At 38.7% G+C, this 18,894-nt stretch overlaps 1 protein-coding gene across 7 annotated transcripts in view; it reads right to left on the bottom strand.

Annotated features, from left to right (window-relative positions):
- The window catches only part of plxnb2b (plexin b2b), a 109,584-nt gene that overhangs the window by 23,321 nt on the left and 67,369 nt on the right, over positions 1-18,894 (bottom strand). For 6 of the 7 annotated variants that reach the window (XM_057329395.1, XM_057329392.1, XM_057329394.1 and 3 more), the window contains 5 exons: positions 4,086-5,215; positions 2,986-3,174; positions 1,671-1,796; positions 1,326-1,426; positions 71-197 (listed from right to left, as the gene is read on the bottom strand). In XM_057329395.1, the coding sequence (XP_057185378.1) occupies positions 71-197; positions 1,326-1,426; positions 1,671-1,796; positions 2,986-3,174; positions 4,086-5,213 (1,671 nt within the window). In that variant the 5' untranslated portion in view covers positions 5,214-5,215. Of the gene's footprint in view, positions 1-70; positions 198-1,325; positions 1,427-1,670; positions 1,797-2,985; positions 3,175-4,085; positions 5,216-8,412; positions 8,552-18,894 lie in introns of those variants that run through there. The other variant, XM_057329389.1, reaches the window with a different exon arrangement.

Below are 18,894 nucleotides of genomic sequence, written 5' to 3'. Positions count from 1 at the left end.
CAATCAGCCTTGAGCAGTCGGGTTTAAAAATACCACTCTGGTAATTGTGCCGGCGACACTCGGCTGGTACCTGCTGGGACTTCAAGCAGCTGAGATTTGGCGGGTGGAAGGAGACGATTTTCACACACTGTTGGTTTGGACTCCACAGCCAGCCGTTCTTTTCCTCCGCGCGGCCGCACTCCGATCTCCGGGTGCATCTGCGCAAATGATACAACAACATACGTAACGCTTCTAATGCACTTAAATACAACACAAGACGTTTACGTGCTTGTGTTCATGAGCATTCTGTGAATAATACAACTTTTAAAAAATTGAAAGCATAAAGTCTATAATCTAATATATAGATGTGATGTGGTGTGTGATATTTTATGTCATACAGTATGATATGATATATGATGATATACAGTATGATATAATATGATATGATATATATGATATGATGTATGATATATATGATAGGATATACAGTATGATACGATATGATATATGATATACCGTATGGTATGATTTTATATGATATATGTGATATATGATATGATACATGATATGTGACATATAATATGATGTATGATATATATGATAGGATATACAGTATGGTATGATTTTATATGATATATGTGATATATGATATGATATACAGTATACTATGAAATATATATGATATACAGTATGATATGCTATGATATATGATATACAGTATGGTATGATTTTATATGATATATGATATGATACATGATATGTGACATATAATATGATGTATGATATATATGATATGATATACAGTATGATATGATATGATATACAATGATATATTATATACAGTATGATATAATGTGATATGATACATGTTATGATGTATGATATACAATATATATGAAATGATATGATATACAGTATATATGATATGATATACTGTATAATGATATATGATATACAGTATGGAATGATTTTATATGATATGTGATATATGATATGATGTTTGATATATATGATGATATACAGTATATATTATATGATATACAATATATATGAAATGATATGATAAACAGTATAATGATTTACAGTATGATATGATACGACATGATGAGATTTTTTTTGTTGAGTTTTCTAACATTTTATTTGGTAAAGACATGTAATGATGGAGGGGGGTTTGGGTCTTATTGCATATCCTCCATAAAAACAAACATAAATAAAAATAATAAGACCATGTGCAGTTACAACTAGGGCATGGTTTCAATGTTTTTATGATACTATATGTTCTCTTTGGGGTCCCTTTGTCATTCTCAACAAAACCAGAAACATTATTTCAACAAATATACAGATACCTTCCTTCCAGGACACACCAGCCGCAGTACGGATCTCTCTGTGCCACACACGACTGGCAGTCAGTTTTCAGATGGCAGGTCTGAACGGGCACCTTCGTGATCTGCACAACCACAACAACAACAACAACAAAGAAATGCAGTTTTCATTACTGTGGGGATGTGGCCTCAACAAGACATACACTACCTCAATCCTTTAGTTTCAATTTCAAAAATAAAACATATACTTCATCATCAACAAGAACTGAAACCATAAGTGTCTGAAACAGTTGTGCTTCCTGCGGCCGAGCCATCGATAAGCAACGGCCCTGAATGTACAGCGTATGATAAATGACCCCAGCCTCGTACCTTTTTCTCTGTGGTGATGTACAAGTGCGTCTGGTCTTTGTCAAAGAAAAGGTTCTTATTTATGTTGCCGCCGGTTTTGTAGCCCGGACCAGGGTTGTACGCCTCCGGTTGGCCTGACAAATGTACCTGGGTAAACAGAGAACAATAGACATCGGGAAAGGTACAATTAAACAGTCGAGCCAGGAACAGGGCACATCTGTCATCTTCACGGACCACACAAACCCCCCCTCGCACCTGAGCCGCAAACCCGGTGACAACGTGTCGAATCTGAACTAATGGCTAACGAGCCGAATAATGGCCACGAAAACCACAGCTGCCTTGATTTGCACCAAACTCTAAAATATCAAAAACGAAGCCTAGTTTGAAATAGTTATGTTAAAAAAAATTCATTCCAACCCTAATGATGATGCCTTTAAATGTGCATGTCATTTTTCACATATTTTTTGACGTATTGAGTGGCTCCTCCCCCTTTTTAAAATAGCCAATAGTGTTTAGCTTTCAGTGCAGAGTGATGTCATAAAAATCGTTGATCTGTACTTGAGCGTGAGGAACTTAGTTTTGAATGCTTATATCTTCTAAATGCAAATGTTGACAATGTTTTGAAGCAGATATACGAAAAGCCAAAAAATGTCAACTAGTTGACAACACAACGCGTTCAGCATGACGAAAACTCTTTCTGAACTCCATCTATTCTCCAAATCTGCTCTTGCAAGCATTTTTCGAACCCGAGAATTGGACTCAAGTTGTGAAGAGCGGTTCATTATTTCTAATGCGCCGTCTGCCGTGTTTAGCTGCGTCTCAGGTAGCGCGCAGTTTCGTGACAGTGATATCTCTTTCTCTTTCATCGTTCTGTCAAGGATTCGCCGCGTTCAGCCTACAATTCCCTCACCTGCCGAAGTCTAAACTCGGGCTTTGTGACGTGCATGCTAAATCAGGTGTGTAGCATCAGGTGTTCAGCTGTTTTAGTGCTTCGCTAATTGGTTGTCGTAAATTCCCAGAGAAACGAGAAATCCTCAACATTTCTTTAACAAGGACATTCTGAAACGTACTGACTGCTCTTCTCCGCACCCTCCTCCGTAAACGTCAATTTTTGCCTATTTTTAAAGTCAAGTTTGTTAGACAAATTTTTGTCTGCTCTTCTTTGCATTCGAAAGACTTTCCATGTCATTATTCTTCTGCAACTAAGGATAGTCTTAAACCTTCCCACGTGCTCACAACGTGGTGAGACCGTCACGCTAAGTATTGTAGCGCCTCAAAACGAGGGTTCGAGAAACGTGCCATCGTAGTTTCTAGCATTTAGCACTGCTGATCTTACCTTGATCACTTCTCCTGGGTTGTGGCCCAGAAACGCAATGGTGTGATCGTTCTCTTCGGCCACAGCCACCGCCGTCAGCAGATTCGGTCTGGTGAAGAATGGATTGGCCCTCAAAGCGAACTCCTGCCGACTGGCCAATGGAGATGGAAGGAAATCGGCTCCACAAGTGAATTTATCAACAATGTTTTTCTGCGAGAGAGAACAGTCAAGAAAGAACAAATGATTAAAAATGGAATCAAAACCGAACATATTTAATATTAGTTCGCCAAAAATAAACTTCCGTCATCATTTAGTTAATCTCATGACATTCCCAATGTTCTTTCTTCTTTAGTACACAAAAGGATATCATTTTATTCATATTATCTTCGATTTGATTTTTGAGTAAATTTTTTCAATAATATTTGAATATAATATTAAGTTTTTAGTCTAAGGGCTTGTTCTTACAAAGCACAATAACTACTGTATACAGTCAACTTTATCATCATCCAAAACAGATGACAGGGTAATGTTCCAAAAAAAAAATAATAATAATAATAATTAAAATAAAATAATAGTGAGTTTCCGCTTAAAACAAGACAGAATATCTGCCAATCTGAACATATACATCTTTATTGGGCACTTAATTCAAGATTAATTCATTTCTTCTTTTATTTTTCTTGTTTTATGCGTAAACTCACTTAATTTAGATTTTTTTTATTTTAAATAATTACTACGTAAAAATGCATTTTTTGCACTTTTGAAAGATCTAATGACTTTGTTTCTCTGTAAAATTTTCATATTAGTTGTGGTGTTTACTACTATTTTCATTAAAATGTAAAACAATTTCTAAAACGTTATACTTATAGTTATCGCCTTTGTTGTGAACAAATCAATAGTCTGTGCTTTTTCAAAGTCTGTTTACATACTCGGTCAGCATAATTTAATAACATATAATAAAATAAGTTTCCGTTTGACTGATGTATATTTCAACAGTTGCTCGTTCTTGTGTTGTGTCTACAATATTTGTTTTTCCTGGTATACGCACAAAAATGTCAAGACACGGCTCAGAACAGACGTCTGTGTCACTAATCAACATCATCATCACATCGGCTGATACTTACATCATGTTTGACACACAGTTCGGCTTTGCTGGACATGTAAGGGCTCTCAACCACTAACTTGCCATCAATCTTGCCGTAGTCCATGTAACAAGCTCTGACCATTTCCACCAGTTTCTGGTTAATTTTTTTAAGGGGGTACATACACAGAGCAGACTCTACCGTGGGTGAATTCACAGAGCCCCCATCCTCCGAACTGGCCACAACAAACAGGACTTTATCCCAAGCCAGCACATTTCCGTACTCTCCAGAGTCGGACATGTGATGTGCCAGCTCTTTCCCCGGCTCGGTAACGTACGCGGCCTGGACTTTATTGTAGCGATTATTTTGACCGCAGCTGAGCTGAAGTTCCGTGTAGGAATAATAGTGTATGTCATTCTCACAGAGGCGAGAAATGAACGTGAAGTTTTTATTATCCGCTCCTCCGAGGGTGCGTGAGAAGATAAAGTACACGAATGCGTCGCTCTTAAACGCGAAGCGAAAATCGTGCATGTACTTGGCCGCGAAGGGCACTGCCTGGACCATGGACGACTCGATGATGCTTTCGAACACGACCCAGTCGCGATAGTTCTGCACGATTCTGGTGCTGATGAGTTTAGAGCTGTCCATGCTTCCGTAGCCCTTCCCAACCAAAAACACGTTAAACTGTATATTTTCTACTACGAGCGTGGCCATGACGCCCACCACGGAGACGTGGTCCTCGGTGCTGGCGGCGTAGGTCCGCTCGCCTTTGCTGTCGCTGTAGTATATCTGTTCTTTGACATTGGTGAGGTTGAGCAGAGAACAGATTCCTCGGTACAAACTCCCGCAAACGATCAACGACCCGTTGGCAGAATTAACCAGTATGAGTTTATTAGTGTTGTTTGTGTCTATCAGGTCCTGGCAGGTAGATACTGGAGGCGTGCAACCCTTTGCGTCCTTTTTGGGACCCGTTTCAGTTCTGGCCTCCAGGTTTAGTGAAGAGTCCAGTTGGTAAATGGCATTGACCGCCCCCAGGTAGACACGTCCGGTGTTGGGGTCCTGTACCACGTTATTGATGGGCGTGTGTGTGGAAAACTCCAATATGGTCTCCTCTGAGTAAACCGGCACCACATGCAGCACAAGTAAGACCACCGCCAACCAGCCCGCCATTTCTGTAAAATAAAAGAAAGAAAGATAAATTGGTTAAGTCTACACCGGGTCTTCAGGATCATTTGAAAGTTATGAGGTGTGTAAAAGCAGGTTGAAATTAAACTGCAGGACATGACCCGAAATGACAATAAAGACCCCTGACGTGGACATTTAAACACTTTTTTTTACCACAGAGCTTGCTTAAAAAAGGTTGAAGGTCGCTACAGGTGGTCTTGGCCATGATGCTCAATCTTCCGACTCCTTCCCAAAGACATTCTTCAAATTAAAAACTCTGACAAAGCTCAGACCCAGCCGGCTGTTTTATGATGTCAACCTCCTATTCCCTGGAGTTCCATCGACACAGCAAAGCGATAACGGTCTCACCCTGAGGGCTCAGTTAATTTTGAGCTCTCGCATTCATTTACATAAAAAACCTCTGCCCTTACATTGGCAAACCTCCTCGTTTTTTCCCTCACGAAGCTCATTCATTACAAATTCCATTTCTTCGCGTAAAAGTAGCTGCCCTTTTTGGTTCATACCCTTAAACAATTCTTTTTAATTTGAATTGGCGGCTTAAATTGGTTTGTGTGACTCGGCCTCTTTTGGGGGTTTGTTGTTATTTTACTTTTTCCACGGGATTGGTCTCTTCTCTCCCAAAGCGTGACTGATCCATTAGGAAGGAAAAATTACGGATGAGATTCTCCAGGACAGCAGTGACATTCAATGGCGAGCCAACGGAGACTCTTTCTTAAAGGGACAGTTCACCCAAAAATAAAAATGATTTTATCATTTACTCACTCTCATGTCATTGCGTACTTGTATGACTTTCTTTCTTCTGCAGAAACTATCTTGATGAATGTTGGTAACTAAACAACATTGGACCCCATTGACTTCCATTATATGGACACAAAACACATTTGTCAAAATATCTCCATTTGTGCTCCACAGAGGAAAGACAAGTTTTAAATGACAAGAAGACAATGATCACAGAATGTTTATTTTCGGGTGACCTGGCCCTTTAAATCTCTGATGATTTTCATGAGAAAATATCAACATGACCTCAAACATTTAACTTTCTTTTACTGTATGTTAATAATTCTCATACATTTCTTTTTTTTCCCTAAGGAACTTCAAAAGAAAATCCGACTCAAATGACAAACATTACATTTCTAAACCATTAAACAACCTCTGAGGGATCACATTTTCCAGTGAGATGCAGTGATTGACCTCAGGATCGGGGCACGGAGCGATATTCCCAAACAAAGACCATCCCTGTGTCTCTGCCTGCAGGTGCCTGAATGGAATCATATAATATTTAACCTCTAATACAAGAAGACAAATTACAGCATTTACTGACAGCAGCGGACCTGAAAGCACGTTTCAGCGACTTTAACTCAATAGAAAGCTCATGGACACAAAAGAAATGGGACGTGGACTTATAGATCAGCGCCAGAGACTTCGCTTAAGAATGACACATATGTCTTCAGTGATGCGATTATGGTGACGTGTGTTGGTAAGGCAGGACAGAGGTCAAGACACACTGGACTGTCTCCATTAATCCTCATTTAACAGCCGGCGCAGAGAGAAGCTCAGCTAGAAAAGACACCCCGTCTCAATTAAAGGCAAATGACAAAAAAGCAGTGTTTGAATGTTTATTTTCTAGTGTGTTGAATTACATGGTTAAACGGGTATGAGAGTGAAGTAAATTGTGGCGTGTGCTGAGACAAGCATCACTAGTGCGGTTACTCATATTTGGGATTTTAATCTAATTTTACAAACTGAAAAAAAGAATGCTTCAGACATAACTCAAATTGCACCCTATAATGTCAAATTGGTAGACTTAGCCTTTTGAAAAATAACCACGGCGATACTATAGTAAATTGCAGGAACCATATTTTTTTTTGCAGAAAATTGATTTGCATATTTATTAGCATAGCTTTAGTAAAACTATAATGCTAAAATATGGTTAGCTGTCGTAAAATAATCGCACGTTAGTGGTAACTGTGTTTTTACTTCATGGTTACTGCAGTAAAACCAAGGTTAATTTTCCTTGGGATGCATTCAAGGATGGATCTGAGGGATATTTATGGACAAAACTATAGGACTTTCCAGGTGAACTAATAACAATGAACCAGCAACTACTGTGAACACCTTAGCAACAAACCAGAACACACTAGTAACCACACAGCACTGCCCTAGCAACCACCTATACCACTTTAACAACCGCATAGCATGTGCTAACAACATCTCAGAACACCCTAGGCACTCCATACCAACACTCTTACATCCACTCAGAACCACCTAAGCAGCCACATAGCAATGCCCTAGCAACCAGCTAGAAAACCTTAGCAACCACATAGCAACATTCTAACATCACCCTAGCAACCACACAGAATCCCTCCGAACACCCCGGATGTTCTGAACGTAATGAAAAAAAACCGTAAATGTAATGTAAATATAACCATAGCAACCACATGGAAGTGTTTAAGAACACACTGGAGACCATAAAATGAATTTTACTTGGACGTATAACACTGTTTTATCATCTTTGAGTTACATCAATGTAATGAAAGGACACAGCATGCCCACAAGCCTTGCAAAAGTAACAGCAGATATCTGGGGCACAACTTTCCCGGCTGAAGGAGGGAAAAGGAAAAAATGGCTTCGGCAAGCCTCCGCATTCCCTTGTTTAAGCGTGATGAAAGACAAAAACCCTTTTATTAAAACATGCAGAGGGAAACTTCTCACTGTCGGGCACAAGTTCTTCGAGAGAAAGAGGTCTTTAAACTCTGATCAGGGCGAGCGTATTCCAGCTCATATCTCCCTCTCATTGTACTGAGCACGACTTCAAAGATTCAGTTGCTTATGCATGCAAATCGCTCACAAGCAGCCCCAAAAACCATCTGCTGTCACACAAATTCCCTCAGACGTGCAGTTACAGGTCCTCATGTGAGGATCTCGCCCCTTTCATCCACCGGTTAATCCAGAATCAAAGTGCATGAGCTCAAATATTGCAACGGCCACCGACGGCCCAACGTCAGGAATTTATCCCAAACGCTAAAACTCGAAATGATCTCCAGCCAACTACACAATCATCCGAAAGCAAACGAGGCCGTGATAAATAATAACGAAACTAGCAATTCGCTAATGAATTGGAGATATCCAACAGGAGTGCCAGGAGTGTTAAATGCTAAGTGTACGGCAGAACAGAAGGGTTTACCTCCAGCAGAGAGACGTGAGAGAGAAAACATGACTCATTAGCGTAGGTTTATCATTGCTTGAGAGAGATAATCCCGTTTTCTCGGCGGTCAGAGGAAGGAACTCGACACCTTTAGCTCGGCGCTCAATGATGAAACTGGCCTTGTTAGATGTACAACCCTTAAGATTCCAGACAAGACCGCACACGCCTGTTACCTAAACTATGACAAAGTCAAGTTCACTCACATGGAACAGCACAACACAGAATATTACACTCGACCAGGAGCACACTAGAACAAAAGTTTATCCTTAAATACTGGCTTATTTGAAAGCATCTTAAAGGGACAGTTCACCCCAAAATTAAAATTCTTTCATCGTTTATTCAAACCTGTATGACATTCGTTCTTCTGCAGAACACAAAAGAAGATAATTTGAAGAACGTTGGTAACCAAACAAAATCGACTCCCATTGAATGGACACAAAGCCACTACGGCATTTCTCAAAATATCTTCTTTAGTGTTCCACAGAGGAAGTCTGATAATTGAGGAGAATTTAAGCCAAAAATAAACATTTTGTACTTCCAACTCCATTTAACAAGTTTCACCATATAGTTGAATCCATTGGAAATGCCCTTAAAGGGACAGTTCACCCCAAAATGAAAATCCTGCCATTATTTACTCACCCTCAGATTGTTCCAAACCTGTATAAATGTCTTTGTTCTGCTAAACACAAAGGAAGATATTTGAAAGAATGTCAGTAACCAAACAGATCTCATCCCCCATTGACTCCCATAGTATTTATGTTCCCTACTATGGCAGTAAATGGGGGATGAGATCTGTTTGGTTACTGACATTCTTCCAAATATCTTCCTTTGTGTTTAGCAGAACAAATAAATGTATACAGGTTTGGAACAATCTGAGGGTGAGTAAATAATGACAGAATTTTCATTTTGGGGTGAACTGTCCCTTTAAATAAATTCTCAGCAACAAAATTTGAGCTACTTCGGTGTGTTTTAACAACAGAATCACCACACTGATTTGCATTAGCGCTGACCTCAGAGTTAACAGGCAGGCATGAACTAAAAATCATTTGACTCTACTACATTATTATATTTAACCATACATGAACTATGATTCCTGGTGGAAACAACAGACCCACAGCAAATTAAACACGCTCACGACTGAAGAAAATAAAGACCACAGCACTCTTATAAAGAAAACAATCAGTGTGGATGTGGTGTGTGGGGTGTCCGCCCCTGCTGCGAGATGAACAGGTTTGGAGTGCGCAGGAAAGCTCCGGTCAAAGTCATATTGAATTTCCATACGAGCGATTCTCCCGACCGCCTCTTCATTTATTTTCATTTGCCAATGGTGAGATGCGCTAACAAACTGGCCTGAAGACTAGACTGTGACGGGAGCGCACACACACACACGCACACGGTTAGAATTAAATCCAGCATTATTGGTCTGTTTGTGCCTGCTGGTTGAGCCAAATCTCTTCTGAACGTGTGTGTGCGGAAACACTGGACACAGCTGGCCGGGACCAAATGAGATTAAATACGGCATGATGGAGAGAAGATTCTTCACCAATCCCATCCGATTATCTGTCCGTCCTCTCACAGCGCTTCAGATTTCTCATTTCTCACTTGAAATGTTGCAGTCGTTTCTTACTGCAACACGAATTTCACGTTATCGTGATGCCCGAGTAAAATTCAAATTCAATTTACGTCTCTAATGATGAAGCTCGGCATCAAAAAGTCAGCTGAACAATAAGATAAACTCCACTACTGCATCTACTGCAAGGTTGCTAGGATATGGTTTTCTGACATTTCAAAAGATCCCTACATAATAAAAGTTTATATAATACGGATTGGATCCATCCTTCATTGTGAGTTTATGGGACATTTTAAATCACATTTTATCGCCTGCCAGGCAAAATCTTAGAAGGCCTCTCCTAGGGCTGTGCACGATTAACCAAAATATATATCACGTGATTTGTGCACAGCTTGTGAGTGAAGTGTGGTAAAATGCTGCTGCACCCGAAAGCCAGAGGGCGCTCTTGTGCAGAAACTCCAAATACGCACTGCAGAAGAAGACCATGACACACGTAGTTCTAGGAAATGCCTAAGGACATGTTTTTATCACTGTTCCTCAAGCCTCCTCAGGTATTTTCATGATAATAAAGTATATTTATAATGATCATGTTTGACGGGTGTTGCTTTTTCAAATGCACATTATAAGCGACTCAAACTCGCACTGCTTTTAGATCAAGCAGCATTTCCTACTGATCCCAGAGCCGTGCTTCACGGACAAGCTACGCATAAAAAATAAACGATGCAAGTAGGCATCTGGTGCTTTATCAGAGTGCTTTTACTTTGGAAAAAAATTACATCATTGCATTATAAGTACATACTCTATCATACTTTAACATCACTACCTCTAAAAAAATAGATTTTTTTTGTTTTAAAACTTCGGTACATACTTTTATGCATATTTTTTACTCAAAAATTGTACTTCAGTAAAAGAAAGTAGGCCCTACTAGATTTTTAATTTACTTAAGTGTTATACTTTTATTAAGTTTATCATTTTTTACCTTTCATACTTAAGTAGGCTACATTTAAAATCTAGTACTTTCTTAAGTATTTTTACTCTAATCTGTTCTCAAAAAAAAACTTAAATTAGGAAAAAATTACTTCACTACATTATAAATACGTACTCTATCATACTTTTACATCACTACATTTTAAACAAATAGATTTTTTTTGTTTTAAAACTTTGGCACATACTTTCATGCATATTTTCACTCAAAAAGTACTAGATTTTTAGTATTAAAGGTAAAAAACGCATAAAAATGTATTTATGAAATGTAGTGGAGTAAAAGTATATTATTTTCTTAATAATGTAGTTAAGTAAACATTTTTCAAAGTAAAAACACTCATGTACATTTTTCCAACGTCTGTCCTGTATTAGAGCAAAAATACTGAAGTACTGTTCACCTGTCAAATTCAATGTGTTTGAGATGTGTTACACACACTACAAGAGTAAAATCATGCGACATCAACCTATCATAATACATGACATAGTTAAAGTATTTGTAGACAGTAGATACTGCAAAGTATGCAACAGTATTAAGTTTGAGTTTCAGGCTTGTGACTGTACTCTAAACTTATCTCCCCTAAAGGCTGAGCGCTCTGAATGTGTGTGTGCGTCTGACTGTTTGAACTGACCATCACAGCGCTCGGGCATCAATGTAAACACGGTGTGAGGAGATCAGATTCTCCTCCAGCTGGCTGCTGAATAAATAGAGCTACTAAAAGCTTTGCAGGTCATGACAGTGATAAACACGCCGTCTCTTCTGGGAGATCAAGAGAACCTGTGTGTTTATAATAAGTAAACGGCATAAATACCCCTCACAACGTTTCACAGGAATGCGTCATTATGTAAATATTAATGATAATAATAGTAGTGGTGTTTGAGTTGTTTTTGAGTGTTTGATCACGTTTGATATAATAAACTGTTATGTTCAGTGGGTTTCTCTCTTCATTCTCATTTAGTCTTCACCAGCACGAACTGCTCAGCGCTCCAGAGCTGTCAGTCAAAAGGCCGTTGGGTAACTGCTATACAAACACAATTATCACACTGTGATGGTCCTGCTTAACACAACCACCTAAACTTAGCAACTCCCCGCGGACTCCTAATGCTAATGAGAAACTTTAACCAGAACTGAGAGAGAGAGAGAGAGAGAGAGATACAAAGAGAATTGACATTTTTCAAATTTGAAAATTCTCAAGAATTTGAGAATTTAGATTTTCTTTTAATGTATGTATGTATTAGGAGTGTAACGGTTCTCGGTAAATAATTGAACCGCACGGTTCTCCACCAACGGTTCAGCACACGGTCCAACGCGCTTGGACCGCGGTTCATCTTAAATCTGACGACGCATTTATAATGTGGTTCGTTAAAAATGATAATGCATAAAACAGACTGACAAAGTTCAGCTAATGTATGTTTGTCGATGGATACACATTTAATACCTAAAACAAATAAAATAACGTAGACAAATTTCAATTGACGTATGCTGTAATATGACCAGTCATTTATGCTTTCATCACCCGGTGTTGTGAGCGCGCGAGTGCAGGTGAGACCTGAACAGCACGTGTTGCTGTTTAAACTAAACTCATTCAAGCCTTGCCAATTTAAACATTTAAGTGCAAGATGATGCAGAAGAAAACTCACTTGCGCGCTGTGAGAAGATCCGAAGCGCGCATAAGGAAAGTCTCAGACATGGCGCAAATATTGAGTTGTCTTTGAAGCGCTTAAACGGACAAATTCACACACGAAGTAGGTCAACATGCCTATCTTGTCGAGTATCTTAACAAACATAATAGGTTATGTCCTAAGTGAACGGACGAAACGGACGAAAAACAATGCATGTGTACAGTATCAGTGTTCTGGATGTGTTTCATTCCTCTTAAAGCGACAGCAGCATATTCCTGCTGTCTGTTAAAAGTCAAGGAAATCACTCACTGCTTGTGACTCAATAGCTTCTGTAACTTCAATTATGATTCGTCTTTATTTAATTTGTACATATGCAATGTTATGTTTTATTTGATTACTTTAATCCATTTCTACCTTAAAAGGTATATATACAGTATCTTATTTAATTTTCTGCTTTGCTCTGTTGTTTTATTGGTGCTGTTACTTGTAGCTTGATTATTTGTTCTTATTTTTATTTGTCTGTAGTCCCTTTTCCCTGAACATAGCACAAATCGAACCGAACCGAAACCGTGACTCTAAAACCGTGACACAGACCGAACCGTGAGTAATTTGAACCGTTTCACCCCTAGTATGTATGTATGTGTGTTTGTGTGTGTATGTTTGTGTTTGTGTGTGTGCAGTCTCCTAATTCTAACCAGAAACTTTAACCAGAACTGAGAGAGAGAGAGAGAGAGAGAGATACAAAGAGAATTGAAATTTCTCAAATTTGAGAATTCTTAGAAAGTGTAAAAATCCACATTTTGAGAGTTGTTCATTATATACAACAACATTACACAACTATGCACTTCACCCTTGTTAACTATTTTTATTAACGACCATTCAGTGTAACTTCTACTTTCATAAACAATTCTTGCATTTAAACTTTGACCAACAAACTTACAGCTCACACACACACGCCGATCTGTGTACGCAGAGCAGTTACACACACACAAACTCGCTTACAAATGCATGCAAATGAACGCGTCTCGCTCGGGACGGACTCGCGGCGGCTGATTAGCTCCGTGGAGACAGGCTGACCTTTCCTTAAGATCAACATACATGCATCTGCGCTTTGGCGACAGCGTTTTGTGGACGGCCCTCTTCACTAAATGTCAGCGCACTAAATGAGCGGAGACACCCGCCAGTCCGCCCGCCGTTCGCCAAGCAGCTGCGCGGCCTCCTTTCTGTCCCCTCAGCACTTCTGAAAGTCTGCGTCCGGAAGCGCAAACTCGAACAAAGACTTGGCAGCACAAAAGGGGTCAGATGTAACATGCAAAAACTGCAGTACTGCACAGATTTCTCTCTGTTATGTGCACAGCCTAGCGGTTCTCGGATGCGTTTATCTCCCGGACACCTGGGTGAGTCCGGCGCAGGTGACAGTGGGCACACATGACCCCTCCCGTAACGGTTTGGTCATCTTTTCTAAAAACAGACCTTCTATTTCAATCGGCACGGCTATGAGTAGTCAGCACGCATCCCAACACTGACATGCGAGCTGTAATTATATTTTTTAGAGGTTTTGGTGCTGCTGGGAGTCACGTTAGATTCTTTATTCTCTCTCTGTGTGTCCATCTCTCTGTCGATCTCGTGGGTGATAGCGGCGACTGACACACAGACGTGTTGGATAATTAGGTTCTGAAATCGGGGAGATGATCTGGGAACCGTCAATCAAAGCAGCCGGCAGGCGGTCACAGGCGACCCAGTAAGACTAACGCTAGCGTGGGCCGAAACTCCAGCTACTGTACATCCATTCCCAAATCTACAGCGTTCATTAAAATGATTTTCTCTTAAGCACTGCCAGATTCGTGAGTTTGTAGTCATTTGTTTTTTCCCCTGAAGTGCACTAACATTACAGATTCAGATGGGATTGGTTTTCTAAACGATGTTTGTGTTGCTGTACAATTAACAAGGCAGAATGCGTGTCATTTTAAAGCTCCAATTACGAGTCGGGCGATTAGGAAAGTTCATGCGAACATGTGCAATTAGTTTATATTATTAAACATCATTTTTATATTCATAATACTTAATTTAATACTTAAGTAAATTAAAGGAATAGTTCAACCAAGAATGAAACTTTTGTCATATTTCCTTACCCCCGAGGGGCGCCTTAGTTCTGCGAAACCAAAATGTGTTCTTTTTTAATATAATATGTTTGTGTTTATGAAATATATGTGTGTGTTGTATATTTTTATATAGGCAGTTCCAGCGGAAACAACATAAACAAATGTTATGTGCCCCAAACTTAAAGGGACAGTTCACGCAAAAATGAAAATTCTGTCATCATTTACTCACCCTCTTGTCCTTTCAAACCATAAGGACTTATCTTTTGCAGAGGACACAAGGAGATATTTTGAAGAAACTTGGTAACCGAACAGCACTGGCCCCCATTCACTTCTATTGTATGGACACAAAACCAATGCAAGTCAATGGGGCCCAGTTAACAACATTCTTCAACATATCTTCTTTTGTGTTCTGCGGCAGAAAAAAAGTCATACAGGTTTGAAATGACAAGAGGGTGAGTAAATGATGACAGAATTTTTATTTTTGGGTGAACTATCACTTTAACTTCCTGTAGACCTCCACAAGGTCTTGAATTTCATTTAACACAATAATTCAACAAATACAACAATACAGAACAAAGAAATTTATACGGGTTTTGAACAACTTCAGGGTGAGTAAATGGTGACAGAATTTTCATTTTAAGGTGAACTGTCCCTTTAAAAAGTGGTTCGCACATGCACCACAGGAGGGCACGGCCTAGAGGCGGCCATCTTGGCTTTCTGGAGCTTCGGTTCAAAAAACATTTCGTCAACCAATTACATGTGACAAACTACTCCAGAGCCGCAGGAAAATGACATCCAGACAACGATGACTGAGACAGTCACCTGACCTTGCTAAAATGTTATTTACACATCAATACACATCAACTTTTGAATGTTACACAATGATTTTTTGTTTTCCAACGTTGTGCGCCGGGTGACGATATCTAAACAAGTCTGTAAAATGTTAATATGCTCATGATGGTTTTAAACGGCCCAGCTTAGTTTTCCACATGAGAGAGAGATTTAAGTGTGCAAGTCTGAAATTCTCAACATAGTCAAACTCTCTCTCTCTCCCCCATCAAATATATACCAGCATAAAAAAGAAAAAAGGTACTCGAGGACTGTGATATGAGAGGGATTTCAATGCACTTTTACAAATGAAATTTTGTGAAAATAAGTCCAGTTGAGACATTAACCATCTTTATTGTGCCGGCTATGGTTTTAAATAAATGGAATTTCCCAGATGATTGAACAGCTACGAACGGCAGATACCATCACACGCTATCGTCTCATAACTCGTGTTTAAGGAAATTTTGTAAGGGCTCAGACAGGCTCAGGGAACATCAAAGCCTGGCTTTAGCTTACACGCTACAGTTAGAATCTCTCAGGCTAGCTATCACGGCTCAAGCTCAGATAACCGCGCTGTCTGCCAGTCGCAGCCTTCTGCTGATAATTACACCCAACATGAACATTGAACACCTGCACCGTTATCACCTGTGCCATCGGACGGCTCATTCCCAGACCAGGGTCCGTCCAAAACCATCACACGGGAACTCTGGGTTCGGTGAGCGCCGAGGCCAAGCCACACAAACGTTCATTTTCAATCGGGGGAGACGTCCCAAATGGAAACGGATGATTCCTTTAAATGGAGTTTGCTGGAAGATTGACTCTCGCTGACGTGGTCCTGCTCTGTGAGTGAGGCCAATTTCTTCGCTTCTCTGGAGTCACGAGTGAATGATGAGAGAGAAGAAGATATCAACATCTAACACTTTACTCTGAAAGATCTTTCAGAAATGAGACTTCTTGTTAATGCTAAATCGTATTTAATAACAGGGGTGACTCTAAATTGCCAGAAAAATACGAAGTCAACCTAATGTTCTGTTCTCACAATAGGTCCACGTTATTAAATAAAACATGTAAATATCAAGAAAACATTACAAGTAAATATTACGCATTTAAGAAAAATAGTTATCTTATGAAAATGATGGAATAACAAATGTAACGTTGGGAATTACATTGTGACTAAAAAAGTCCACAATAAATGGATGATTCTCACGAAATCTTGCTTTTAAGATGTCAAACACGATTTTCTTAAAAACACTTTTATCAACAAATTCCCTTTATATTCATTTAAAACAAGGTATGACATGTCTAAAGGCATTCATTTCAAAACTTTTACTGACAGTTTAACACAATAAAAAAAATGACAAAAAAGGTCTTAAAAATTCTCATTTCCGTAACCATTTAAAACGGTCAATCTCATAGCATGTTTTGCTAAAAACAAGCCAAGCCATGATGCCTAAGCAAGTTTTTATTGATCATACATAATAAGACATTAATGAATTATATTTTAATAGAATATTATACATGTAAAATTTCTTTAATGTGGAAAACTACCTGTATCGGTAATGAGACGGGACAAGTCTTGTATGCAACGTGACAAAACTAGAAAAATATAAAGTAATTTGTTAACTTGTTAGCCATTTAAAAGGTATTAGTAAATGTGTTTCTTCTCATAAAATCAAACGTAATGTAAATATATTTGTGTGTGTTTAAACAGTCTTTAAAAAACGGAGGATGAGAATATCAGTCCTGGACACTTCTTTCTTTCACTATTTCAAAATTTTTATTATATAAATATTCTGTCAATCATTTTTTTGGTCATTTTTGTCATTTAAGAACATCTAGTAGAAAATCCAATTGTTTTTTCACAATATTTTAATTTAATATTTTAAATTACAACATATATTGCACTCAGACAAATCGGGAGGCGTTACGGTTATGAAAATTTCAGCAGAAAAAGCAATAAAATACATAAATAATTCATTCCTATGACAAAATTATGTTTTGTCCAAGGTAGAGAACACAATTACCTTCATTATGATCATTTTTTGTGTAACCGAATTGTATGTTTTATAATTCAAATCTTTACTGCCATGATGTTTCAGTGGTTTCGTGAGAATCACCCAAATCAAAACTATGTTCTATTTTAGTATCTTTAGTAGTTTAGTGCAGAAATGTTTACTTTGAGCTCCAGAAATGACAGAAAAGCACATATTTTTTCAGGAAATCTGTTTTCATCCTCATTTTCTGTCATTGTATAGAACAGAGCAATGTAAACATTCTGCCTCATAGAAATCATACAGGAGCAAAACAACACGAAGGTGCTGAAATAATGACAGAGGTTTTATTTGTAAGTGCTGTCCCTTTAAGCAGTGCAAATCAACTACAAAGTGTTCTGGAGGTGTTAAAGGTCTTCGCAACAGAGCAGGAAGACAGACACTTCAATGCCAAAGCTGCTTTAATTGATGCTCGAGACACGTCTGCGAGTGAGCGAGACAGAGAGAGAGAGAGACAGATGTGTGGCTAACAGATAAATCACACGGCTCTATAATCTTCTCTTTCGCTGAAATAATGATTCTTCCCTCTCAGACCGGTTTAATCCGTAATGGAGCTCGGTTAGAGAGAGAATTGGTATAAGTACCCTATTTAGGGGAATTCATTGGCGTAAACAAGTTAGAGCCTCACGTTTAGGGTTTGGGGGTGGGTGGGGGGATAAGGAGACAGGGGTTACCAATAGCTTCCATCAGAAATACCCTCAGATGAGGTTCTCCTCCCACAAAAGACCTCAGTGTGGGTTCTCTGATATAACAGGCGTTATATCTAAATGCAAACAGACTTTCAGACTCTGTTATGAAACCTAGAGAAATGCCTTCTCAGACATCGCGTGCACATTTATGTAATACATTATTTCAGTAATCTGCCATCTGAGGTATTTTTCTCTCCAATTTGAATTTGTCCAATTTGAAAATTGAAAGCAGATTTGTATGTCTGTTTTGGGGAGAGGGCAATCCCATAATGCATTGCAACCATCCCCAAATGTTAGGGATTTAACCACAAACCAGTATTGTCAATAATCTTGATATTAATAACTGTGATTATTGATATCATATTAATATGACACACATGATAATATCGTAAATAATCAATTTATCAAAAAAAATCAAATGCAAAATGATTTTAATAGCTTTTAGGAGATATCATGATAATATCATTACTATGAATTCAATTTGCCACGACAACCGTGTTGTGAAAACCTGATATTGCTACCGCCCTAAATAATTTTTTAATATAATTATAAATTAATATTTCTTTTAAATTATACTACACATATGATAACATCCACCACTGATATCTGGTTGACAC

This window comes from Triplophysa rosa, linkage group LG3 (genome assembly GCF_024868665.1).
Source record: "Triplophysa rosa linkage group LG3, Trosa_1v2, whole genome shotgun sequence".
NCBI classification, from domain to species: Eukaryota; Metazoa; Chordata; class Actinopteri; order Cypriniformes; family Nemacheilidae; genus Triplophysa; species Triplophysa rosa.
This window is presented reverse-complemented; position numbering and strand designations above follow the sequence as displayed.